This window comes from Coloeus monedula, assembly GCF_965178545.1.
Source record: "Coloeus monedula genome assembly, chromosome: 6".
Classification (NCBI taxonomy): Eukaryota; Metazoa; Chordata; class Aves; order Passeriformes; family Corvidae; genus Coloeus; species Coloeus monedula.
The window spans coordinates 9,831,645-9,858,228 of record NC_138786.1 but is presented as its reverse complement, the minus strand read 5'-3'; the positions used below and the strand labels follow the sequence as shown (position 1 = coordinate 9,858,228).

Genomic DNA, 26,584 nt, shown 5'->3' with positions numbered 1-26,584 from the left:
TTTATCCAGGTACTAAATAGCACATCATTATATACGTTTTTCCATCCTGGTTGAAAAAAAAGGGTGTGGGAAGAAGCCAACTACACTGACCTCAAACAGAGTTTATAGTCCAAAAGTCTTCATGAGAAGATTGGTACCCATTTTGTGCTGTAATGAGAGAGCACAAACTCTCCATTAATATTGATTTGATTGGTATCAGAAGCAAAGGCTGCACCAAATTAATTAGAGGTAGCTCATTGTTACTCCTGATAATGGGCTGTTAAATTAGTGAAGCATCTTACAAGTCAGTTTCAGATTGAAATAAACTTTTTTAGACAGGTATCTCCTTTGTGTAATATCTGGAATTGGAGGGCTCAACAGAACAAAGGGAAAATGCTACAAATGAAAGCAATAAAGCCCTGTTTTATAAAGTCCTTTTGTCTCCTATCACTTTTCTTTCTCTCACTCATTTCCTTCCTCTTATTAGGAGCTGCTGTCAAAGTGCATTTACTTATGGCAAGTGGTTCCCTTCGGAGCCCCTAAGCTGATACTGCCGCATTTGCATGCAGGTGCTGCTGTGGTGGGGCACGGCTCTGGCCTGGCCTTTCCCCTGCCCTGGCAGAGCAGGGAGCTGTAATTATAAACCAACAGGTTTGCCGTGCGAGGGGCCAGGCACTGACAACCTCCTGTTTGTTCTTCAGCACGGCTGGGCTGCCTGGTGCCCTTTCACAACATCTTCCCTTTCTTGCACTAAGTTTTGATTGATCCAGGAAATAGTTTCTTTTGCCTATGCAGTGCTTTTAAACTTGGTTCTGCCTACACCGGTTTCTAGAAGCGTAGACTATCAGATTCTCTTCCTAATATTGTTTAAAGGCTTTTCAGAAATTGACAGGAAGAAATGTTTTACAGAGAACAGAGAAGGCTGGAGATTACGGTGAGAAATACTCAATCTAGGATGTCGTGTAAAATCAGCAGTTAACATTGGAAAACAGATTTCTAAGGCAAAGTTCAGTCAGTCAGTCTAAGGTGCCACTAAGTGGGACAAGAGAGAGTCAATAATAATTTTCATATTTTTAATACCTGCATTCAAAATAGGATAAATTAGATTGGCAACATGGGCACTGTTTTTCATCATTTACCTATCCACGGGATCTGGAAAACAAGATCACTTGGACATAAGAGCTCTGGCTCCATGCCTGCAGCTGTAGGGTGGAGAAGGGGAAAGCCGTTGGGAGGAAGTGGCAGGAGCAGCACCAGAGTGGGAGGTTGGAATGCTGATAACAAACACGGGCCTTGGAAGGGGAGATGGACAAGGTGAGAGTAGTGTTGAGGAGGAGGTGACCAGCTTTAATCAGGAAAGTGGGTGAGAGGGGAGGGATGTGGGTGAGAGTGATGCGTGTGGGGAACTGCTGCTGAAGTGCTCTGAGCCTGTGCCTGGGAGCCAGCAGCCCTTGAGCACTAATCTTGTTCTGTTCTGAGGCTGCATGCAAATTCTCTTTTTTTTTCTTTGTGTCTGTTTTCATATTCATGAAATAGTGATAATGACCATTGTCTGCATCAAAGTGGTATCAGGAGGCTTAAAGTGCCATTGTAGTTCTGAAACAGCAGAGATGTGTTGACCTTCCTTTGTGCCCACAGTTGATAAATGCTTACCTCAGTGACAAATTAAGGGTTTGCTTTCTTCTTCCTGAGCAACCACAGCTATGAAAAGGGTTTGGACACCATCCTGTACTACAGCAGGCTTGTTAGCTTAATTACAATCGGGCTGCACAAGTAACAAAGGGCAGGATTCGCCTGACATGCCCTGTAGTACTAATGAAAATGGAAACATTTGAAGAAAAACAGAAGCTTTCAGGTCCTGGATTAGGATTAACTTGCTCACTGATGTAACGTTTTGCAGCCGACTTCTAAAACTGATCCAGATCTGTCAGGTCAGGTTTTGTGCTTGAGCTGATCATTCAGCAGGGAAACTTCACCTGTGTTTTAACTCATTCAGACTAGAAATTATTTGAAAGATCAACTGAAGTCTGAATGTTACAGAAAATTGTTTTAAAGCAAGATTTCCCAGGGATGAGCACAGATTTCCATCTAAATAAAGCTGCCAAAACATGATTCACAAGACCCCAGAGATTTTCCATTAGATAAAGCAGAGTTATTGATCTCTCTTAATACTCTAGAGAAATAAGATGAAAAAGTTTTCGTTGCCTGGGCAGGACCAGTCCAAGAGAGCGACCAGGATAAACACCAGTGCCACACAAACTCCCCAGGCTGATGAGCTAAACACTTTGCTTTTGCTGTCATAAAATATCCTACAGAGGCAAGTGCTGAAGACCCAGAGACCCAAAGAATTTATCTGTGAAGACAGATTTTTACACCTTTATTCATTGAAGGGACTCTGTTAAATTTTACAGGAATGAGGCAAAGAGTGCTTAATCAGTGGCAGCTCACCAGTGCAGCAAATCAGAGTTGGTCCCTACATGGTAAAGTCAACATAGATGTGGCCAGGGCTGCATTGTGGTTCTTATGGGCCTGAATCACAAAGGAAACAAATTGTCCCTTTCAAGGCAGTGAGACGTTCCTCCATTCCTCGTAACCTTGCAAGTGTTGTGGTAAACGCCAAACAGACCACAGAAAAAACAGGTTTGTGGATCCAAAAGCCCTGCTAATAATGCTTAGAGAAACTGGTCAGCTCTTTTGCTAGTTCTCTTCAAAGCTTGAAGGTAACTTGTTGCTCTTTTATAAAGGTAAGTCTCAAGGAGTGAAGCTGTGCTGCAGAGGGACTGTGAATACAGAGAGTGGTTTCTCAGCAGGACACGAGCCCAAAGCTCCAAAAAGCATCACTTGATTTGTAGAACAGACTAAAGCCTTCTGATGAACAGCCCCATGCAAATATTACATTTTTAAGTGGTGTACCCTACTACTCCTTTTTTCTGACAGATATTCTGGGAATTTCCTTTTTAACAAACAATGCCTGCCTTGGTAGAAGCCTGTTTCCATGACTAAAACTATGATGAGAGCATCAGCCTAGTGTGGTGCCAGGAATAACCTACACATTCAGCTCTCCTCTGCCAAGAACCCAGAGACTGGTTGTTGAGATGAATGGTTTTGGTTAATGTGCACCACAAAGTAGGAAAATAAGATGCCTATATATTTTAGTTCATAGATAATTATGAAGAAATTGTGTATAAAGAAAATAATGTATGGTTGGGGAGCAGAAATATAAGCCTTGAACTTCCTATCCTGAAAATATAAATCACTGCAAGTTTTAAAGCACTTGCATGACTCATATACCGAGGTCATAGACCAAATTTGCTGATGGAGGCAGGATGAAACAAATTCGGCTGCATTTTTATGATATTTTTCCTGCTGCTCTTAGCTTTTTATTTACCCAAAGTAATATAATTTTCCAGAGAAGTGTAACAGATCCAACATATGGAACTGCTATCCAGTTCAGTGCTTAGGTGCAGAACTGAATGGGAACAGTGGTGTGTCAATAAATAGCTTACTGCATGTCAGGGAAAGTAGTCTCTCAGGAACCATATTGCCAGCTTGGCAGGATTCTGGAAATGGAATCTCAAGTGGAATTGGGGTAGTAATGCAGTCACTGAATAGGGCCCAGGCCTAGAGGAAATCCAACTCCAGTAACAGGAACGCTAAATGGAAGGCAGAGAGAGGGTAACAAGAAAGAGGCACTTGTTAATGTGCAGGTCTATAAATCAAGGGGTTTTTCCTCTTGCTCCTGCACAAACTTTGAGCCAGTTTAGTGCATCCCTGAAAGTCGGTACGCTGTAGTTTTTCCACTTGAGAAATAATGACATAGCACTGAGTAAACACTGCTAATCAATTGTGTTGCCTTTTGCTGAGTAATATTTTTGTGCCACGAGAGAAATCTGCAGGAGTTATGATCTAAGTCTGATCTGCATACTGGTTTTATGCTGCTGAGATTCTGTTGACTTTGAAGTTGTTTCTGTATTTTCAGTAGCGTTGCTGATGTTTAGATTTTGATCCAGCATAGCTTAGAAAATGAGAGGAGAGTTATTCCTGCATTCAGTTTAAAATGTCAGCACATAGCAAATCAAGAAGTCTGGCTCCAGGTGAAGGTTTTAGACCTGAATGTGTCTTGATTTAATGGCAAGGAATGAGGCTGGCTTGTTAGGAGAGAGAGGCTGTATTATTGAGTGTTCCAAATGATCCGATTTTGTGTGCATGTATGGTTGTAGTAAAGATTTTGTTTATGATATGAGGCATAAAAAAAGTGTGTGTATTTATAGGTATAACATCATTCTCTTTCTCCTGTGTGTTTAGGGAAAAAGGCAATGGGCCTGCCTGTGTTTAGGAACACTTGGACTTTGCAAGGTGCATTGCAAATAATAGTAACATTCTGGGAGAGCTGGAATTCCTCAGGTTCTTGTCAACATATTTTTAGCCATTTGTCAGTTATAGGTGAACTGGGTCATGTCAGTGGTATTTTATTTTTTCAGTAGTCTAATTTTCTTGCATTTGCCACCTAGATCTAGTTGGAATTCCCCTTTTTAAATGACTTCTGGTAACATTCACCTGTGTTATTTGGGAAGGACACCATTTGACAATTTGCACGTCTAAAAACATAACTCTGGTATCTACCTTCTCCCTTTGCATCACGCAGCCTGTGTTGCAATTCTCCACTTTTGGATTGTAGCCCTAGTGAGTGGGGAGGGGAGGTTAAGTGTCACCCATACCCTCAGTGCCACCCCTGAAGTCCCATGTGCCAGGCTCATGTCATCCTCTGGAGGCAGGGAAGGCCTGAGGGCAGTTTGGAGACACCTCTTTCCTCACGGCACTTGTGTACCAGTAGATGTTGGCACTGCCAGGGATCTAACCTGTAATTTCTTGGTAAATGAGCACTTTATGTGACTCCCAGTTTATATGACTCTTGTTTCTGCTTATGTGTAACATGCAAGGTCTGTCATCTCTTCTTCCATTTACATGATTCCTGGCATTTTAAATTCAGGTAGATTAGATTTAGACTTTTTGTAATGAATCTGCATCATTTTGTGTTCTGCTTGCTCCTGAAATAGCCTGGGGGAACCTGATAGACACAATTTATGTGTATCATTTAGAGGCAAAGGAAAGCATCTGATTGATTTAGTCTTTCTTTTGTTAGCTCTTTCCTATAATTCTAATCATCATTTCACTGTAGCATTACACCATCGAGGAAAGTATGGGTTTTCAAAGGAAGGATGCTTCCTGCCTTCCTTTCCTACTTTAAGGAAAATGGCTTGGAGGTCTTTACAGCAGATTTTCTGCTTATTCTGATGTAGCTCAGATTATAGTTTGCAAGGTAGAAATACGTCTGGCATTTATTTCACCAACAGTAAGTATAATTAATTCATTTTTGGTGTTATTTCCTGACTTCAGCAGAATATGCTATAGGTAGGATGCTTCTGTGCAGCACTGAGCTCTACTGCTGCACAGCTGTTTGTGTGAAAGCAGAACTGGGTGCTGATGCTGCAGTGCATTTCACGTGGCCAAGGGGAAAAGGACTGATGAGATTTGGCAATGTTTGTTACTGTGCTGGTGAGATGCTTGGAGTCTTCCACATGGCTTTTAGTCTCTGTCACTTTTACACAGAGCAGAGCAAAGGAGACAGAAACATTAAGGACCTGACCCTGTAATTTTCCAATTGGAATCAATCAGTATAAACAATAAGCCAAATTCTCTTCTGATATCAGTCAGTGCTCTTCTGTTGGCTTTAGTAAGGCTGTGTCCATTTGCAGTAGCTGAGAATTAAGCTGTTGCTCTCCTCCCAGCCTTTCTGATGACTTAACATGATTTTTTATACATGAAAGTCTTGTTTTAGGTCCAGGTTGTTGGCTTATATGTTTAAATTGAAGGCTTGTCAGTCCTCATGTGACCAGCACTTTGAAGATGATCCATGAGTGAGGTTAGGTAAAACTGTGGGTTTTTTCCCTACTACTATCTGGATTTTCTCAGAACCTAGATAATTTTATCCCATTTGCATCAAACATGCAGGTAACTTTAGAATCCTGCATCTGTATTGTTTCTAGGGAAGCAAAATAAAATTACAAATGACAGTAATTGACATTACATGCTTTAATTTAATTTCCTCCTCTGTGAACCAAAACCTTTTAACCAAGTATTGCAGTGCTATTTCTGTATTTATTTGTTACATGGGTTAATGTGCTATGTGGCAGATCCCGTATTTATCCATTTTCACAAATTAAGCTATCAGTGTCATGTTGCCTTTGAATTGTTTCCTGTATTGATGGCCAAAATGGCTTTGAATAAGACTTTAGTCCTCCCTGGCTATACTTCTGTTTTTACAAAGCTGAAAATTGCAGGGTTGAAAATGAGCCCTTAGGAACAGTTTGGGAAACTCTAGGCCCAAAGCATCTTACCAATGTGCTGGGATTTTTCCCTGCAGTGATCTCTGCTAAGGGAAGGGCGAAGTGCACAGGCTTTTTGAAAGATGATGTTGTTGTTGTTATATTACAGGAATTAGAAATCAAGCCCAGCTTGAGTTTATGTTAGTGGCAAGTGAAAATGGATTACAGAGAGAATGAGTAGAAATTCCTCTACTGGGTCCCCAAGCTATGCACTTCAGACCTGCTGTTGTCAGCTTCTTGCCATTTTATACCCTCTGAGAAAAGAGCTCTGCTTTAGCTAATCTGCTATAACCTCACCTATTACCTGGGCATGATCTTTTGTCTACCTCTGTAGGTGTAAAAACTCAGCATAAAAGAAACAAATTCATTTACTATTTTTGTAAAATAACTACTTTTGTGCATGGAAAAAAAAATCACTTTATAAACAGATATAAATTATCAATTATAAAATAAGTTGATAATGCAGGTAGCTGTGGCTTCAGACTTGGTGAATTTTCTTAATATATAATAATTTTCAGCCTCCTTCTTGATATTTCAAGTGAAGCATTGTTTTCCTTTAGCTGTACTTGTGTCCCAAACAGGATTGCCATAATAAAGTATCTGGGACACTTATGATTCTATTCAGAAATTAAGAAAAGGAAAGCTTGGTAAAAGAACTGCCAGCTCAGTATTGTCCTGTAATTGAATGCTGTTATTCAGCAGTCCAGCAGTGCAGGTTTTCGGTGCCAGAAGGCAATGGGACTCCAGGAGTCAGAGTGGGGAGCCCCATTACCACTTGTGAGTGCAGCGTGAGGTAGAAATGTTGCCTGGAAAGCTGCTTTTTGGAATGACCCAAAAGCTGCAGACCAGTGTGTATCAGAGACTCCTTAGAACTGGCAAAGAATGTGGTGTGAGAAAACTGATGAGAGCTCTGAGTCTTCTTCTGCAAGGAATCACATCTGATATGAAACCTGGCGAGGAATGTTGAGTAGCACAGCTGAATAACCCTAGATAATAAATACCACTCCATTCTCCATACTTGCCTTTTGGCACTGGTATTTTAAATGAAGTTCCATTGGAAATGAGAAAGGTAACTACTTTCCATGACTTAGAAATGAGCCAGGGATGTGTCACTTTCCTCCTCCTGCTCCAAGTTGAAACAAAGACATTTTACAGCTTCTGAAAAGTTTTAGTCTGTAGAAAACTTCATAAGAATTTGATTTTTAGCCCAAGTAAGTAATTGCTTTAGATTATATTTTCATTACTGTCCCCCTTTGGAAGGACCCATAGACCATAAAACTAGTTTATTTCTTACCAGTAGTTTATTATTCTTTTGATGGCTCATACCTCTCCTTTCCTCTGCTTTTTAGCTTTTTATATGCTCCTGTTTCAGGGCTTAATCCTTGTTCCGTGTGAGTGTTGCTAATTATTTCAGTAGGGAAGTATTTGTAGAGAAAAGAATACTGTGATCAGGATCTGAATTTGGTAATATTTGGCAATAGCACACGTGCATCTCAATTCAGACAACAGGATTCAAAGGATTCAAGTAACTCCTGTTGATCAGACTTTGTTTCACAACAACTAAAAAATAAAAATTAAAAAAAAAAAAAAAAGGAAAAAGAAAAAGACACTTCCCTTCCAATGTTGCAGTGTCTATGCACAGACTTTTCCTATGCTTTGAGGGGAATTGTGACTTCATTCAGTTACAAGGGGAAAAGGTAAAAGTTACCTGGAACAGAAACAGACTGGGATCGCTAAAAACGTGTATTTTACCCTTGCCCTTTGAGCACTTTGTTTAGTTGTATGACTGATAACAAAAGCACACAATCAAAACTGCATCCCAGCCTTCAGAACGCAACTCACCAAGCTGCAAAAAGCAGATTTAGTTTCTTTTGCAGATGGTCTATGAGTCTCATGTGGCATCATATTAAATTATATAGGCAGTCAGTCGCTTGTTCTGAAGCGATGCTCTGAGCCGAGAGTTGTGATGTGCTTGGACCATTCTGTTGGAAAACAGGCTCTAAAGCTAAAACAGCTCCTCTGAAGAGCAGCAGCAGAGGGGCCTGCCAGGAGCTTCCAACACCTCAAGGACTGCAGTTCCCCCTGGGATGCACTATGAGGGTGGCCCAGCGACCCTATGATGGGCTGTGGAGCATTTTGCCCTAAAGGTAGGAGACTAGACCGACTCATCTGGTTGTTTTTCTTTTCTGGTTATTGCTTTCTGATCCTGTATTTTTACAATGGTAGTTATTTTTGGTTTGTAATATTTTGAAGATAAGAATGGGAGTTTATTTTCTTCTTTCTCCTGTCAGACTTTGTTTTTCCTGGGTAAAAGAAGAAGAAAATACAGCAGTCTTTTAATATTTACTGTTATTTCATGAAAATATTTCTGCAATATGAAACAGAATTAGCTGTTTCATCCTAGCGATGTTTCGTAAGATTACATGTTTCTATTAGCTTCAGCTTGGTACAAATTCAGTCTTTGTGTAACACTGGCTCCAGTGTGAAAATAATGCTTTTTATCAGCTGATTTCCACTCAGTGCAAGTTATCATTTGTAGTCAAAAACATGCTTGGGATAGCAATTTTCAAATGGACTATGTGTTATGCAGTAGATAAATTTTAATATTCGTGCTTATTGAAATAAAACCTTCATGATACTATGCACTTTCTAAGAGGAACAGTAACACAAACTCATTTATGACATCAAAGCTGAAGGCTGCAGACTATTTATGGGAAACTCCAGATGTGTTAGTGCCATGAAGTAAAACCCATTTGAGGTTATTTACTTAGATGATTGAGTTGCAGGTTTAGGTATGTCCACCTGCAAAGTAGGAAATACAGCCGCAGGTATGGTTGGTGTGATTGTTCCTCATGATGAAATTGGTTTATTGGCAGTGACAGCAGCCCAGGAAATGCATTTAACAGGTAGGAGTTCCCACAGGGGTGTTTCCCTTGTCTGACAGCTCTTGACAGGTGTAGCAAGTGCTGCTCCAAAATTCCAGCTTGTTTGAGATCTCTTGGAAGAGACAGTGGCAGTGCACGTGCAGTTCAGAGCTGGGGCTTTACCCTTACAATGCTGGTCCTGACAGAAACGCCACGATCAGATGAACAGCTCAGTGAGGTGGTTTGTTTTAGACAGGGCATTTGGAAGTTGGAGCAGCTGCTTGAGTTTTATAAGGAAATAAGCAAAATTAGGAATGCACGGAGGGTACCAGGTGGGGCCTGTGAAGGGCAAGGCACAGGGCTGGATGAAAATCATTGCTACTGGTTTATATGGAAAGAAGGGTGTTTTCTTTGCCATGACATGGGTTTGGAAAGCAAGAGGTACAGGTATTGCTGTCCACTCTGCCAGGCTAAGTGTAACATTAGAGACAGGCTTTTAAGGCTGTATTTGAAGTGCCAGACTTCCATTTTACAAGTGCAATTTGTCTCCAGAAAGGAAACATGTAGATGTATTCCTTAAACTAGAATTGTGCCTTTTTCTATGCTGCAGAATGAGGATACTGCTGTTTTTTTCTGTTAAATTAATTAATTCTTATTGAGGGATTTGAGAACCTAGGCTGGAGAGCGTTGATTTTTTTCCTGTGCAAATTGAGAACAAATTCTGCTTTCCTAAGCCAAACACAGTTTCTAGTTTGTGCTACCAAAGTCCTGTGTTGCATCACCATCTTACACTTTTGTGTAAATGTGTTTTAGGAGGCTAGCACAGCCACAATATTGATCACACCATGCTGTGATTTATGCCAGCTGACCGAAGTCCTTCCTCTAGCCAGGGATTTCCACAGACAGCCCTGATATGTTCCTTTTCATCCCTGAACTGGCCCTTAATGCGGTATGGCTGGGAAGCAGAGGGGCTTCCACACATCAGATGTGCATCTTGATAATGCACACTCATAGGAGATAAGGATGGGGAAGGAAGTTTGCCTTTTCTCTGGTCCTTGCTGTAGCAGTGAAAGCCTGAAGCTTGTCTGCTGTCAAATGCATGTTAACCTCCACATTGGCCAAGAGACCCCTGAAGGGCTGTTTAGTCTTCAGGATGCTGGAAGATATATTTCTTCCATTTTCAGGTTTCATTTTGCTGCCTTTTACCAAATCCACCCCTTTTTCTTTCAGAATGTAGCTGGGTTTCTGTTGATCCAGCCAAAGCCACAGCCTATTTTTGCCATGTTGAAGGCCTGTCTTTAGATCCCAATTCCCAAATTAAATCCTGATTCTGTCCTTGACTACAAACTCCAGTTCCCTAGGACATATTGCAGAGACTTTAAGAAACCATCTGTGTATTAGGCACAAATATTAAACATAGCAGGGAGAAAGCAGAATTAGATGTTGCAAGTTAATTCTGCTCCTGAATCTGAGAACCATGGTTAGATGCTCAGGATTGATGCACAAGGGAGCAAGGAATGGACTGCAAACTACCAGTTATGCAAATAAGTAATTTATCTACATATTTGTATTCATTATTGTTTTAATTTTTTTGGGTGACTCTTAACCTCCCTTTCTCGTGTTTGCTACTTGTCCAGCCTTGGTGTCAACCCCAAACTTCATCCTGGTGGACTTTGATACTAAAGAAAAATCTTGGAAGCATGAGAAGCTTTTTTGGTTTTTTTTTTTCCTTCTGGGATGCAGAAATGCTTGGCCTCTTACTACAAATCTTTTGATCCTCTGTCACAGAGTCTTTTCCTGAAGATGATGAGATGCTTATCTCAAAACACAGGTAGTTCTAGGAACTGCAGTTTGAAAATGGGGGCCATGTGTGAGACATAAACCAGTTTACAGTCTCTGAGAAGGAACTTTAACTTTCCAGTAAAAGTAGGCATTTTTCCATTTCTTTCAAGAAAAAGGGGTCATCTAGATTACTGAGATGCAGTGGGTCTCTCTTAACTTTCTCTCCTTCGAAAACAAGGCTTATATACACAAGAAGAAAAGAACAAGAAATTCCGGAAATCCTCAGCTTGCCACTGGTGTGCCCTCACATTCCTAAGAAGTATTTTTGGGTTTTCTCTTAGGAATAGCTAGAACTTGTTGAGCTGGGAAAGACTTCTTGGAACAGATCCTTGGTTTTGTCTTCTCTGCGTGAGCGCCTCTTGTTGATGTTGGAATAGCTGCTCTTAGCTGGTTGGTGATTCACAAAATGAGGCAAGTCAGCCCTATAAAATCTGCTTCTCCACTCCACAATGTTTGGAAAAATTTATTGCAGCAAGCTGGTGAGCGTGTAAGAGGAACAATTGCCTCCACTTGCACCAAGAGGTCTGTCTGCCTCTCTTCTGGATATTGCTACCTGCAGATTTGTTATAACTTGAGAAATATCAGTGTCATTGAGGAGGATACAGATGCTCTCCCTTCTGCCTCTGTATGGCCCCACATTCTCTGTGCAATTCTGAGATGCCTCAAGAAATCAGCTCAGAGATGTCTCAGTACATACCTCAATAAGTTGAAAATCCTAACTGTCAGAGGGTTTGTTTCCATAAAGTATTTTGCTGTCCCAGGATTTGTTTCAATAAAGTGTTTTGCATGTAGGGATGCCACGTGTAGACCAGCTAACAACCTGTATGTGTCTGTTGCACGAAGACCCTACCAAAGTATCTGAGGGTCTTTGGAGTTTGTTTTGGGATCAGATTCCACACAGCACATTTTGATTAGAACTTGGAATGGTCACAGCTTTTCTCATGTGCATGGTTTGTTCTTCGGTGTGAATAAGAATCAGCATCAATTGAACTCTTGTCTGTATTTGTTCCCAAAACTGCCTTTTGGGATTTTTCAGTAGGGTTTTAAACACTCCTGTGGGGTGGCAGGTTTTTCAAAACATCTGCAGATACTGGTTATGTATTTTAAAAGATGTGTTGAGAGGATGTGTAGAAGGAATGAATGGAATGACTGGCATCTGTGTTAGCTTGGGACTTCACTGCTTATTACCTCTTAGAAACTACAGGGAAATTCTGAGAACGAACCTTCATCCCAAATGAAATGTGAAAGCATGGAAGGCTTAATGAAGCTACTTGTGATATGGCGAAAGAGAATCACATGTACCCTTTTAAAAAAGGACTGAGTTTGCTTCCTGATTTGTTGTTTTTTACCTACCCAGACCAGGCATCTGTCTGTCTGTGGAGGGTTTTTTTCCCTGCTAGTTGCAAGAAAGAAAGGAACAGCAAACTAGTCACCGAGGTACTTCAGAGTGGCTTTGGACTTTAAAGAAAGTTCAAGGCAAAAGGCATTTAATTTGTGTTGCATACATGAAAATCAAATCATAGCATTTCTCCCATCTTTTTTTGTGAACAGTATTACTCCTGTTCCTTTTGTGTGCATGCCATGTTTGGTTTAATGGAGAAATGAGAAAAGAAAACAGATTCTTTTTTGGAGACTGAGTACTAATGCAGAAACATTAAAGGCAGGCACATTGTTGTCAGCCAGTTTGCATATTTATTTACTTTTACAAATGGTTGGCTTGGAGTCAGCAGTTAATGGAATGAGAATGATGTTCCTGTACAGATCATTTCCTGAGACACATTTTCAATTACAAACATATCTCTGCTTTTCTTCCCTCATTTGTTATGTCTTGGAGAATAAATGGGGAGTAGCATTTACAACTTAAGGTTTATGTTCTGAAGACAATTTTAACAATGATCCCCACATAAAAAGGCCCTTTTGTAGTTGCAGACATATGTTTATGATGTTTTGTGCTGTGAATATCAAATTTCTGGTGGACGCTGTGTCACACTCTGCAAACTTGTAAACATCTATAAATCCATTGGATCATTTTAGTACCATGTGTAATGCAGATTTATTGCCTTTTGTGTGGATTTCTTTTGTTTCAGAGTTAAAGCTGAGCTGCCAGAATCCATGTTTAATGAATTATGTATTCCAGAAAATTAGGCAGTATTATTTTAGATTAGTATTTTCTTTACCCTTTGTGGGCTTATAAAATGCACATGCACAGGTATTAGAAATTAACATTTTGGATAGGTGGCCCAGAAAGCAATTAGATAAGTTTGCTTGACTAAATAGTATCATTTATAAAAGCCCGAACTATGACTTTCTGAAAATATTTTTGCTGTTTTTTTCTCTCATTCTCTAGCCATCTTAAGTTATTTTGGTCAGTTTTCACATTTACCGGTACAAATCCAGAACTACCCCACTGGAATTATATCAGTTTATAGAACTGGAGTATGTGAGAGGGAACAGGAATCATGCTGAGCCAGTGAGCTGGTATAAATCAGCATAAATCCACTGAGATCTGTGTGGATAGAGTCATTTACACTCAAGTCTGCATTACAGGCTATCAAGTCAGTAGAAGAACTAAAGCTGCTGTTGTGCACGAGTGGTTACAAAAGGAAACCATCGAGGTCATGGGCATTTACCAGAAATTTGCACCCAATAAAGGGAATATGAAACCAAAACCCAATTAATCTAAATTTGGCTCAGTTCTAATTGAGTGTATGTCTTATACAAGAGCAGTAAAAAGACATTTCTTACTGAAAATCTGCATTCTTCTAAACTGACTGTTTTTTCTGGCTGCATGTCTAAATGTATGTAGCATGGGCATGCATGTTTGAATGTGGGCATACATACAAATGTCTACTGCTATTCTGGCAACGTGATGTCTGCAGCTGACCTTCCAAATGGTGCTTTTTCCAGGAAAAAATGGCTTAAGATAGAGACATGACATGTAAAGCTACTGCCTACCATAGCAGTTTAAAATATCGAGTAGGTTTTGACTTTCTTATAGAAAGCTTAAACTCTTGGAGCCATGTGAAGGTCAGCAAATCTCAGCTTCCACAAAAAACCCAAAACAAAACATAAAAAACCCCAACCCCAAAGTACGTGAAACCTTAAAAATGGTGAAGACCTTGACTGCAAAACCCACATGCTAGAGAAAGAAAGACAATTAAAGACCTGCATAAATGTTATGTATGTATATATGTCTGTAGGTGTATGTGCATCTATTTAAGTCTCCTGGGTTTGAAAGATCAAGATTAGAAGCAGCATGCCATTGTGCTCCTCCAACTTTATAGTTTGGTTCTAGTTAATCCCACACTTTCAGAATTCATCCATTCCTGTCGTAGCACTTGAGTAATTTTAATTTTGTAAGTACTGAACCAGTTACATGGGGAAGATGTGGCTGTAGCACTCAGAGGAGAGGCTGTTTTACACTGCATCTTGCTGTGTTTGTTTCATGATTCTTCAGATGGGTATGCTAAAATACATCTAAACCACAGAGAGTGCACTGGGTGATGTGGCATTGCCGAGCTCAGTTAAATAATGAGATGTGTTTCATTCAAATCAGAGTAACTCTAAGCCCTGAATACTAAATAGGGCAGCAAAAAGCCTTCAGCACACAAAATAAACAAGTAAAAAACCCAGATGATACTGTCTAATAAATACAATGTGGAGCAACAGGCTGCATGTAGTGGAGGAATTAAGGCAATTTAAACCGTATGGGCAGCGCTCCACTCTCAGATGTGCAGCTCCAATGGCAGTTGGATGCACACATCCCAGGGCAGGGCTGGCTCGGAGCACACGCCTGGATTTGATAGCATAGGTTTATGACCTTGTAATCCTAGAGCATCTAAAACAGTAAGAATTCCATCCAGCTTAAAATAGCTGCTGTAGTTGCTGTTGATACAGGCTCGCGGGCTCCCCAGCTCTGGGGCCAAATTTGGTGCTGGCATGATGGGAGGAAGTCTGTTGACAGCTGATAGCAGTGGAGTTGCACTTGATTACATCATAAGAAATTTGGCATGTGGAGCTGAATCAGAAGTCTGAGCAGAAATGTCCATCCCTCATCCAGAGTTAAAACTGGGTCTTTCACTTTGCCAATCCACAGAGATTTGTCTGGCCCATATGTAGCTGTTGCTTTTAAGGGTCTTGCTTTAAAAGTGCATTCCTGCAGTTCCATTCAGCATGGTGACTGAAAAAAAAACCCTGAAGGTCTGGATTTTGCTCTCATGTCCAAAGGGATGAAGTCCTTAATCTTCCCAATAGAAGCATGATGAGCATAAGCCCCATGGTAGCTGATGAACTGGGCTATATCTGGGTCACAGCAGAGGGTGAGAACACAAAGGGGCCTTAGCTCTAATTGCTGGGCTTGTCCAGTGGCCAGGCATGCCCTGTGTCCAGCACAAAACCCTGGATGCTGTCCTTCACAGGAGCTGCCACAGCTCCCAGTGCACTGATCTGTCTCCTGGCAGCTGGTGTGGTAGAGATGAGCTGCTACAGGTACATCCCATGCCCTCCTCCCTTCCTGGGCTTTACACTAGAAGGCTCGAAGTGCAGGTCTTACTGGTGCTCCAAAGCCATTCCTCAGAGTATTTCAAGAAATTAGATTATTTTATGTTAATTTCAGCTGCTGCAAAAATTGCCCCAGTACTGTGTTCCTTCTTTTTATTAAAATACTAAGTTGCTGAAGTGATTTCCATGAAAATGAATTAAAGCAAATTAATGAAAAGGAGCTGAAAAATGGACTTCTCTACTGAAACTGTGGCATGCAAACTCCTAACCTCAATCACATATTTGTGGTTGCTCTATAAACACCTAAGTGTATAGCAGTGATCTGTCATGGTATTTCTTTTGGTGGAAATACTTAGAAAGTGAGGCTGTACTTCATAATACATTTTCTCTCAGTTTACATACAGCTTGATATAATGCATGTGCTTACCTGCTCCATTTAGTAACATTACTAATCTGTAGTTAAATCTTTGCTCTTCAGTATTGGGAAAGAAATGAAAAAGATACTGTCAGGCTCAGGGTTTCTCCATAATGTTTTCTGCTTGTGGGGGACAGGAGGGCAGGAGGAACCTTTATTATGGGACTAATACCAACCTGGGGCAGGGATTGTGCACTGCAGAATGAAGAGGCTGAAGAGGAGCTGTCCTCTCTAAAAAGTGAATCCCTCTGGGATCTTTGGATCATCTAGAGGTGTGTTGGGTAGGTTCTGCAAATGGCTCTGGCAGGTGTGCAAAATGTCTGTGCTTACAGCAGTGTACAGAAAGCAGAGCTTAGTCCCTGCTGTGCAGTAAATACAGCACTTGCATTCGAGTACACATCAATGTTTTAGTTCCCCGTGTATATTTATTATTATTTTATTTGCATTTTATGTTCCCTTTTTATGCAAAGATGTGGCAGGGTTTTGTTTACTTTCTCTTATTTTCTCTGAGAATGTGATGGAGGTCATGTTATTAAAGGTAGACTGTTGTGCACGTTAGAGGACAGATATGGGGAGGTTCAGTGGGCCTTGTAAAGAACTCCTTACATAACCTTCAACCTTGAAAGGTGCACTCAGTCTCCTTGGAGAATTGTCAGCAAGCTCTGCCAGTGGGTTGCTCCCTGGAGGGAGGAACCAAAAGCTTTCATTACTGTCCTTCACTCGGAAAATGAGCGGACTGCTTTCTCCAGTGTGTCTCACCCAAGCAGAGCATCCAGCCCTTTGGGACAGGAGAGCTCAGTGAAGGCAGTTGGCTCGAATAGATTTTATTTTCTATGCTCCCCCTTGGGACTGATGTGAAAAAACCCTACATTTTCTGCCTAGGAAGCTTTGTGCGGAAGCCCTCCATGAGCTAAACATTTCGGAACAGAAGGACCTCCACATGGAAGTTTTCTACCCACTGACATATTTATGCCCATAACCATTTTGAACCAAAATAAAAATAAAAAAAAAACCTGAAAAAAAAAATCAAAGAGGTTAATAAAACCAACAGTGATTTTCTCTAAGGAGTGCTAGCATTTCCAACAATTGCCATTAAGTGCAAGCAGTTCCCGAGATTGTACATGCTAGACCAACTTCATCCTTGCTGTAACTCCTCAGAACTCAGTGGAGTTACATGAGGGATTAATTTGGTCCGTTGCTTTCAGCCATTAGTTTTAGAGAATATACAACAATCGAGGGAACTATTATTGTCAGCATTGTTTTATGACTCCCTAGAGCTGCTCAGTATTTGTATTTTACAGACACATAAGCAGCGTGAGTGTATGGAGTGAAGTTATGGGTTCAGTGTTGAAGGTAGTGGATTTTTCAGTTATTTGTGTACAGTTAAAAGTAATAAACATTCTAGCAGCCATTATTGCTGTGAGTCTTACATAGATGCTTGAATACAGCTACACGGATTCTTGAAGCATGCACAGACATTTCATCTGGCAGACCACAAAACATTTCATGAAGCGCAGAAAATACCTGGAAGTTTCTAAGTCCTGTTACCACACCAACTGACTGATTATCACAGTGTTCATGTGAATTGAGCTATACATACTGCACTGAGGAAGTTAAGGCACAGAGGTAAAACTTCCAAAAGCTAACTTACAAGGCAGCCATGAGGGCAGAGACAAAACAGATGATCTTTAGAGTACTTCTCTGTTTTTTTAGAAACCAAATTGTCTCTGTAATTTTCAGAAAAACCTGAGGACAGCATCAGCTGGTAAATCTGAACAGTTGGATGGTGAATCTGCATCTGCACATAAGTCATACATTTCAGTTCATGTCAGAAGGTGTGGACAGCTGCCTGAATCTTTAGGCCGTATGTAGGATTGTTGGATTAAGTTATTTAAGTTTAAATTCTGACTGGTACAGATGAGCTAACAACCAGTTCTGTTAAAGGTTTGTGCACTGGAAATTGAGTGGTCAAAGCAACATTGACAAGCCAGCGAGCCCCTTTCCTGGTTCAGTACATCGGATTACTTCCCCATTCCTATGTCCTTCTCAGCCTATGTCTGGACTCCACACTAAGGCAATATTTCTGGGGGTTCATCATCCTCCACTGTGTCTTGCTGCTGTGATTTCTGCTAAGGAAAGACCAAGAACACAGGCCAGAAGCACCCTAGAGCCTGCCCTAGCTAGACAGTGTAGACACATCAGCATCCTGGACAACAGAATGTGCTGTGTGCTGCAGCTGCACCTTCAGTCCTGGATAGTTCCTCACTCTGGTAACTCCTGTGTGGGTACACAGCCAGACCAGCTCTTCTCAAGCAGCTAAACTTGTAGCATCTCCAGAGCCATGGTGACATAGTGAGAGCAATAACCATTTCCCTCAGCTAAAATGATTCATTAGTGTTAAAATGTCAGGACTATTAAAATGCAAGTGAGCCCTTTAAAAATTTGAGGACAATGGGCCGTATCCTGGAAAAGATTTCAGGTAATTGCATTGGTTCCAGCACCATTATCCATGAAAAATGTACTCATACAAGTAAAGGTTTGTTGGCTGCACCTCCCATTTTTGTTAGCTTTCCTTTATTGCTGTAATTACACCCAGTGGCTTATCTAATAGAGTCATGTTCTTATAAAGAAATTAAGACAATTAATGCTACTTTTAGTGAGAGTGAAATTGTAAGTAAAATTAAATTGAAATTTGACCAAGTTTTTCTTTTTTATTTCCTAGTGTCTGAATTACAGGAAGAAGGAATAAATGCCATTAACTTACCTCTCAGTCCCATTCCATTTGAACTAGACCCCGAGGACACTATGCTAGGTAATTCACAACAATTTTACACCTGAACATGAAAGCCTGATGTAAAATAAGGTGGTGTGCCTGGGATAGTTTCTAATGTTTTTCTTTTAAACCTTCCAGAGGAAAATGAAGTCCGAACAATGGTTGATCCAAATTCAAGAAATGATCCAAAATTACAGGAACTAATGAAGGTAATGAAAGCATGTAAACCCTCTCAGGAAAGTGGAACTATTTTTTAATGCCATCCCTGCCTCTTTCACTTGAACACTTCAAAGCACGAGTTAAATATTGATTAGTTGGAACCATGTGGTGCATACATCCCAGTGAAATGGGGAGGTCATTTGTTGCAGTATCTTTCTCTAGACATGGCACAGGGAGACTTCAGAATTTCTATTAAAGTCCTGAGTCCGGAGTCTCAGTACCATCCCACCCCCAGTCTTAAGATCACACTGACTTTCCCTCATCCTTGTGATTCTTGGGGTTAGAGCTTTAGCAGGATGCTTCTGTAAGATCAACTTCAGCACCTTTTGCTTCACAATAAGATGTTAAAATGCTACTGAAAGCAAGGGAAAGGTTTCACTCCAGAAGACGCTGCGTCAATTGGTGTTTGTCTAGACCTCGCAGTGCATTGGCACAGCCACCTTAGAAGAGTCCTTCCTGAGTCTTTCCTGTTTGCTCCTCAAGGTATGTCAGACTGTATTTTGAGCCACTGCAGCTTTGGTATTCTTTCTGCTAAGAAAAATGACATGTGTTTTAAATTGCAAATGAATAGTGTATAATACTGCCAAATTTGTGTTTCCCGTATAGGTATTAATTGACTGGATTAATGATGTGTTGGTAGGAGAGAGGATTATTGTGAAAGACTTGGCTGAAGACCTGTATGATGGACAAGTATTGCAGAAATTATTTGGTAAGAAAAAATACACGTGCACACTGTTAAGGCACTTTGTCAATAAGTGGATCTCTTGTTCCTGCTCAGGAGCCTTGGTATCATCTTACATTTATGCCACTAAGTGATACAAAAATAGCAATGTGTTATGAGACCCCTGAGCAATGGGCTGTATGCACAGGCCTCATAGCTGCAGTGCAATGTGTGGTGCTCTGCAGTTGATGAGAACAGCACAAATCCTACCTGGGCTGCTGGAGAGAGGGGACTCTCATCTTGGCAACAGTATTCACTCCAATTAAATTTATTATCTGCATATGGGCTGCACAAACTTCACCATGTTACAAGTGGAAAGTCAGTTTGAAGGCAAGGGCATTTTCAGTACCACGGTGGATGTTTTTAATCTCTGCTCGTTCCATACTATAGTTTATTCACATTGCAAGGTTCCTCTGGAAAGTTGGAATTTCTTTCTGGTTTGATGTCTGGCTTTTAACATGACTGAGGTAATGGTGCCCAGTGGGCTGCAAACTGAGCTTCAGCTGAGAAACAGATAGAGAAAAGAAACTGCTAATGCAGAGTTGGCATGTGCTTTTTACACTGTTGGCTTGAAAGCCATTTTCTTAGTTATTACAGCTCATAAAGTCTCCAGTAAATTTCTTTCCAGTATCCTAAATGAATCTTAAAACATCATGTGAGCACTTCTAATAAAGACTTCACAGACTATTCTCTTCTATGAATGGTTAAGCTATTGAATGTATTGTGATGGACTGGATATGCCCAGACTGAGCAATTTGATTGTCATGGGCAAGCCTCCAGTGACTTCACCCAACATTCCAAAAATGTGTGTCAGATGCAGCCTGACTCTAAATATGCATATACTGATCCAGCATTTAGTGATTTCAGGGGAATCTTTTCCATTACCCTTAATTCCTTGTGGATCAGGTCTCTGCTTACTAAACCTTTGGTCTTGTGGTGAAACTATGCACAAACTGATTTCTGAGGAGGCCCAAGAAACCTATGGAGATAGCAGCCTGTTAGGCAGGATTAGGATATAGCAGGATGAGAAGATAGCAGTCTCTTAGGCTGGTAATTTAGGCTCCCTCCCTTTGGGAAGATAGTTGACTTTGATGAGAACAAGATCAGCTCTTACCAAATAAGATATCTCTTGACAAGATACTCTTTTGTAGAAGTAAATTGGTAAGTGACCAAGCATTTTGTTTCTGATGTTGTCAGCTGGGAGCTGCTATGCTTTCTTTGCTTAGGGTAAACACTAAGCCATGTATGTATATACACAGCAGTCTGTACTAATTAGTAACAAACTAATTCATAAAGTATTTTAAAATCTACTACAAATTTTCTCATAGGGAGAAATTGCCTGAGGTTTTAGTTGTTTTCATGAAAACTTGTTTGTCTTTCTTTGATGCATCCTCTGCCTCTATAAATATGGAATCACTCAGTTTTATCACTAGTAGGCCAAGTAAAATTTTTATCTCCTGCATCTGAGGTAGAAGCTGGAGGAGACTGGTGGAATAAATCCTAAAGTTGGTGTCTGTTTCCTAGGTTTGATGGTCTGCTGTACAAGCCACTTGCATGCAGAATAACCTTTATCCAGTAGCAATAGAAGTAATGGGCCTTACCTCCACGTCTGGTGCTCCCTAAAAAGAATTGCAGCAAGTTATTTGTTAGCCAGTGGTGTGGCATAGAGCAATACTTGGCCTTCCCCTTGTCAATGTGTAACTAAAGGGAAAATGTGAACTTACCTTTAGGAGCTCAGAAGTGTGGAGAGAAAGTGGCTCTGGAAAAAAAACTGATGTAAAATTAGGAAGTCTGATGTCTCCTGAATGTACCTCTGGGTGTATGGAATGGCTTTGTGTTCATGGAGCTCAAAATTGTTTTTTCTCTATTTTTATTCCTATCTCTTCAGAAAAGCTTGAAAGTGAGAAGCTGAATGTTGCAGAAGTTACTCAGTCTGAAATTGCTCAGAAACAGAAGCTACAGACAGTGCTTGAAAAGATCAATGAAACCCTTAAACTCCCTCCAAGAAGCATTAAGTGGAATGTTGACTGTAAGTTTTGTGTTTGCTATACTGTTCTCATTTGTTGACAGCTGGGAGTTCATAGGTGCCCTCTGGAAATCTGAAATGTCCAATGATGAGGGAGGGCTGAAACCTGGGATTTATGGTGGGAGCTGCTCTGAAGGGCACTTCCAGTTGTGCCACTCTACCCTCTTTACTGGTGCTCAGCCTTCAGTTCAGTTAGGTGTCTTTTCAGAGTCTGTCCAAGTGTGGTGGTTTTGCTCTGAGGTCCATGTGCATACCAGCTTAAGTTTTGTGTTGCTAAATTGGTTTGTTGAAACAGGCAAGTACCTGCAGAAATGCAGTGGTTAGGCAGAAGGAGAGTCAGGTCCTAGAACTCTGTGTGAAATTTGCAACATAGAAATGAATCATGTTTCTGATCATTTAAGGCTAAGTCTGAACCACTAGTTTTGATTACAAAACTCTTCTCAAGACTAGTTTTATTGTATTTTTTTCCTGTTTTATTATATTAAGAATGAACATAGTGGTATCTAATAGAAATGCCTTCAGTGGCCCAACACAAGACACTTCAGTGGATGTGTATTGCAGAAAGCAGGTTATCAGCTTTAGAAAATTAGGCCTCTTAATCTGTTTTAAGTTTGGTTTTCAGAATCATTTCATGCTGTTCAACACCTTCACCAGTACATCACATTTTCCCTGTCTCCTGTACCTGTCTTGTGCTGAGCGGTTTTGTATCCTGTTCCATTCACAACAAATTAGTGAGAAGGAGAGCATATCTCGAGGCAGGAAGAGTGCACATTAGGCATTTTGACTTTCCCCTTTCTGTGGTCCTGCTGAATTTTTTGCCCCCTTCTCTTTTCAACCTCCCCCGAGTTTTCTTTCCATTCTCTGTTATGCAGCTGGAGGCGGGGTGTTTGGAGTTGCCTGACAATTTAACTTCTAGTTTTTATTTAATGTTTTACATGTGTTTTAGAGCTGGAGTAGAGATAGAGAGCAGCAGCTGGGCCCAGCTGTAGCACACACCAGTGGTAGGCAGACGGGCACCTTTGTGGTGTTCTGCTGAAGCACCTCATCCCTGACCACTGGCACTCCAGCACCATTTGCCAGCAATACCACATTTTATATGCATGTGTATCTCTGTGGCATAGCTGAGACTTGCACTGGAAGATAATGAAGAAGGGTATTTTAGTGAATCTGATTGTGTTTCAGCAGTGAAGTAAGGTAGTACTTAATGATTAGTTCAAGTACAAAAAACGTAATTGCACTGCAGTGTAGCTAACAAAGATCTTTTAGGAATACTACTCTGGGGAATGCAAAAACAAAATAGAAGAAGAAGAAAGGCAATAAAAAGGATTGGAAATTATCCACTTTCATGCCAATGGTTTGATACTTGATCAAAGATTTCCTACAGTTTGTCTTTTGGTATCTTGTAAGTTGTGTTAGTGTTAACTACCCGTATATGAAACCTGCTGCAAAAAAGCTTCAATACCAGAACTAGAACAACTTCATGAGGAATGTTTGAGTCATTGACTTTAGTAAGTTATTGCATAAGGCTTGTGCCAAAACAGGCTCGTTTATCATCCTGCAGACATTGTGACACTTAAAAATGAGTAAGTGCATGTTATGAGTACAAAAATATCTTTCTGATAGCCCATAAATCCTTATTGAAATAAAGGGAATAAAAGAGAGGCAAGGAGGATGCAGAGACAGCACTTAAACTGTTGTACATAAAATCTGCCTTTTGGATTAGCTTTAGATTTCCATCTCCACAAGCCTGTGGCATCCAGACGTGTTGCAAAGAGTAGCGCGTTGGTGCTGACGCATCTTGCAGGACACCGCTAAAGATAGGTGCCTTAAAGGTGCCCCCTGGCTCCACGTGGCAAGAGGAAAAGAATCCCATAATCCCTACATCCTCAGGAGAAGTAAAAATATGTGCCCTAGTTACTTTGCAGTTTGTAACTTGTGCTTTTGATATCTATTTCAGCTGTTCATGCTAAAAGTCTCGTAGCGATACTTCATCTTCTGGTTGCATTATCTCAGTATTTTCGAGCGCCAATCCGACTCCCTGATCATGTGTCCATTCAGGTGGTTGTTGTGCAGGTAAGAGGGGCCTTACACAGCTCGTGGTAGTGTTGTGAAGTTGATTGAGGGGTTTCTTGAAAAATGTATCCGGAGTTTCTGGCTGGGCGGGCATGTATGTGTCTCTTTGGCTGACAAGAAACACGCGTGCATCTTCCCTGCCGACACTGCTTCAACCAGAAGAAGGCACAAGTGCTTTTCCAGATTCAGCTGTGGCTCACACTATCTTACTTTGATTGTGAAGTGGCCAGACTGTGACATTAAAAATATATGAAACATTATTATTGTTGGAATGTGTTTATCACCCCGTATGATCTCTAGAATTATTGTTTTCCCCATTTTTTGATGCTTTTCTCACTTGTGTAGAGATTCAAATCATTCTTGGCACAGAATGACGGATTGTCACTGTTTATTACATTCAGATTCATGTTAGGTGACTAACTATCCTTTTTCAGCCCTGTGCATCCTAATTTAGTCTGATTACAGTATTGGTTTTCTCAAAACCATGCAAAAAAAACCCCATCAACTGAATCTTTTGTCAGTCTCCTTATTAGAGCCTCATCCATTCACTCTTCATGTTTTTGTGTTCATCATTTTTCTTTCAGCTGAACTTGTGCTTGCTCTATCTTATTTGGCCTCTTCCCATTTAATCTGCTTTTCTTTCTCTCCAATTAACTTTGCCTTTATTTTTCACACTGCAACTGTCTTTATTTATGTCTTTCAACTGATGTTACCCTGGAATAATGGGTTGAAAGAGCTATTGCTCAAGTTTTGTGTGGCTGAAAATCTGCAAGACGGATCTGAGAAAGTAAACATTCTCTCTTCTAGAATTCAAATAGGACAAGTTTTTTAACTTAGGGAGAAATATGAAGGAGAGTCTCTGGTAAATGTATCTCTGATGTCTGGTAGTGACTCATTGATTCTCAGATTCTGCTTCCTGGGTTTCTCTACAGATCATGAAGGAGAATCCCTGAAAATCTGCACTTATACGTCTAAGGCTTCAAAGAAACACAGTTCCTTTGGCTATTATAAATGTATTATTTACACTGGTTTATCTCAAAGTTCCACCAAAACCAGCTTAAGAAATCTGGAGTACAGTGAGCAGGGCATCTTTATGATGAGAAACTAAATGAGGAAAATAACATAGTCCTAAAATGAAGAATCAGAACCTCTGCTGTCATTCCATACCTCCAGACAAATTTCCAGTTTAAATCAGTGGGCGTAATTGTCCTCTTGTTAAACAGGCTAATGTGGTTCAACAGCAAATCTGCTGAAGTTGGTACAGATAAACCAATTTGAAACAATAAGTAGTGGGAGAATCTGACTCACTCTTAGTTAGACAGCTGTAGCTCAGGCGCCAGTGGTTTGCACCAGAATAAAATCCAAGTAATATTGAGGAAGATTCTGTCCTGCAGACCCTGACCTTGGGGAAAGCCAATCAGTGAAACTCCAGAGCTCTGGTGGTTCCTATCAACAGAGGGTGGGGGCCAGTATATTTACTGTAATTGTTTGAGACACTTCTCATTTTTATTTTATGGTGGCTGGGTGTTTTAGTCTTAATTTTTAAGTCTCTTTTGTGCCCCATGGGACTGATTCTGTATCATGCATCATGTACCCTTTGAACTCATGAGGGTTTTAATCAACAACCAGCAGATCCTAAAGCCTAATTTAGTGGTCAGACTTGCACACCTCCTGTTCTAAACACTCATGCATTCTGTAAAGAAAGATCAAGCCTAGGGAAGCTTAACAGACTATGCAGTAGCTGTTTTTAAATTCTGCTGTGTATGGTTCGATAAAGGGAACAGGAGATAGAAGTAAAAGAACAAGGTACTTTTATGAAGTCTTTTAAGGAAGACTCCCTTAATTTGTTTCATGATTTTGGTAGGCATAGAAACACGTAAAATGTGAGGGTTGCTGTGTTGGCTAGATGTAGTTTATTGAAATAGAAAAAAAGATATTTGTGAAACAAAAAATGTGCTCATGTCCAACAGGTAATCAGCCTAGTTCTTATGGAAGCTTGTTTCCTTTGGCTGTTTTGTACAAAAGCTGTTAGCAAAGAGAGTAATATGAAATCTGGGTTTAAGCTGATTTAGGAAAAAATCTGATAGTTAGACCTTTTGTAGCTACTCTGTTATATTATTTTCTTTTCATGCCATACCAGTAGAATAAATAACTTTGAACAAAGCCCAGGCTTTGTTTGATTGTATCTGCTGAAATGACTGAGAGCTTTTTTGGAGAGCTAGGTCTTGTCATCAATTTGCCTTTTTTTTAAATTATGTATTTATACCATCCACGAATAGTTAGATGACAGATTGTTTGTGTCCAAGAGATGGAAGTCAGAGAGTGTAAGAATGCATTGGCAGAGCAGCCAGAATGGCTTCAGCATGTTCTGGGACAGCAGTTCTTGGGTGCATAAGCTACTCTTGGGCAAAGATAGGAAATTACTGAGATTAGATGTGTGCAAATCACAACCTTAATCAGAGGTCATTGGTCCCACTACCTGGGAAGGTCTGAAATGTGTTGGAGCAGCACAGCCTCCAGGTTCCCAAGAAGTCTTCTCTGAACGTGTGACAAATATATTTGTTCTTTCAAGCTCCAGAATAATTCAGCATTTCACTTTGGTGGGGCAATTATAAAACATGATCCTCCAGGTGCAATGGATTGTAGCAAGGCATAGGCAAAAAGCCATCCAAATAATGGCAAGCTTTTCAGACTGGGACTTTGTGGGGGAAATTAAGTAGTTGGCCCTCAGTTACACAAAAATGCTGACACAAAAGGAGATGAGATCTTCTCTATTTCCAGATGTA

General features: G+C 40.5%; 1 protein-coding gene across 1 annotated transcript in view; it reads left to right on the top strand.

Moving 5' to 3' along the window:
* PARVA (parvin alpha) overlaps positions 1 to 26,584 on the top strand; it is a gene marked incomplete at its 5' end in the record, with an annotated part of 63,240 nt that overhangs the window by 20,265 nt on the left and 16,391 nt on the right. Inside the window, 5 exons of the mRNA XM_082283305.1 lie at positions 18,709 to 18,798; positions 18,898 to 18,968; positions 19,585 to 19,687; positions 21,588 to 21,728; positions 23,683 to 23,798. Coding sequence (XP_082139431.1) covers positions 18,709 to 18,798; positions 18,898 to 18,968; positions 19,585 to 19,687; positions 21,588 to 21,728; positions 23,683 to 23,798 — 521 coding nt within the window. The remainder of the gene's footprint in view (positions 1 to 18,708; positions 18,799 to 18,897; positions 18,969 to 19,584; positions 19,688 to 21,587; positions 21,729 to 23,682; positions 23,799 to 26,584) is intronic.